At 63.7% G+C, this 589-nt stretch overlaps 1 protein-coding gene across 1 annotated transcript in view; it reads left to right on the top strand.

The window, feature by feature from the left end:
- The window catches only part of Ahnak2 (AHNAK nucleoprotein 2), a 30,732-nt gene that overhangs the window by 24,025 nt on the left and 6,118 nt on the right, over positions 1 to 589 (top strand). Inside the window, exon 11 of the mRNA XM_031357748.1 lies at positions 1 to 583. Within this exon, the coding sequence (XP_031213608.1) occupies positions 1 to 583 (583 nt within the window). The remainder of the gene's footprint in view (positions 584 to 589) is intronic.

Here is a 589-nt window from a genome sequence, read left to right as displayed (position 1 = left end):
GACATGGCCGCCAAAGACAGCAAGTTCAAGATGCCCAAGTTCAAGATGCCCTCCTTCGGCGTGTCTGCACCTGGCAAGCCCAGCATGGAGGACTCTATTGAAGCAGGTGCGTCCAAGGTGGAGGCAGAGGAGTCTCTGCCCTCCGTGCAGGGCGACCTGAAGATCCCTGACCTGAGCATTCAGCTGCCGTCCGCCGACCTGGAGCTCAGGGCCAGCCAGGTGGGCATGAGGGTGCCGGAGGGACAGCTGCCCGAGGTTGAGCTGCCTGCACAGGCTGCTGCTGGAGCCGGCCTGAAGGGCCACCTGCCCAAGGTGCCGATGCCCAGCCTCAAGATGCCCAAGGTGGACCTGAAGGGGCCCCAAGTGGACCTGAAGGTCCCCAAAGTGGACGTGAAGGGCCCCAAGGGCGAGGTGAGCGCCCCGGACGTGGACGTGTCCTTCCCCGGCGTGGAGGTGGACATCCAGGTGTCTGGCGCCAAGCTGGAGGGGGACTTGGCCCTGGCCAACAGGGACGTGGCCACCAAAGACAGCAAGTTCAAGATGCCCAAGTTCAAGATGCCCTCCTTCGGCGTGTCCAAACCTAGCAAGC

Source organism: Mastomys coucha, unplaced genomic scaffold, assembly GCF_008632895.1.
Source record: "Mastomys coucha isolate ucsf_1 unplaced genomic scaffold, UCSF_Mcou_1 pScaffold6, whole genome shotgun sequence".
In the NCBI taxonomy this organism is placed as follows: domain Eukaryota; kingdom Metazoa; phylum Chordata; class Mammalia; order Rodentia; family Muridae; genus Mastomys; species Mastomys coucha.
Note: the sequence above shows the minus strand (reverse complement) of the source record. Positions and strands in the feature narration are given on the sequence as shown.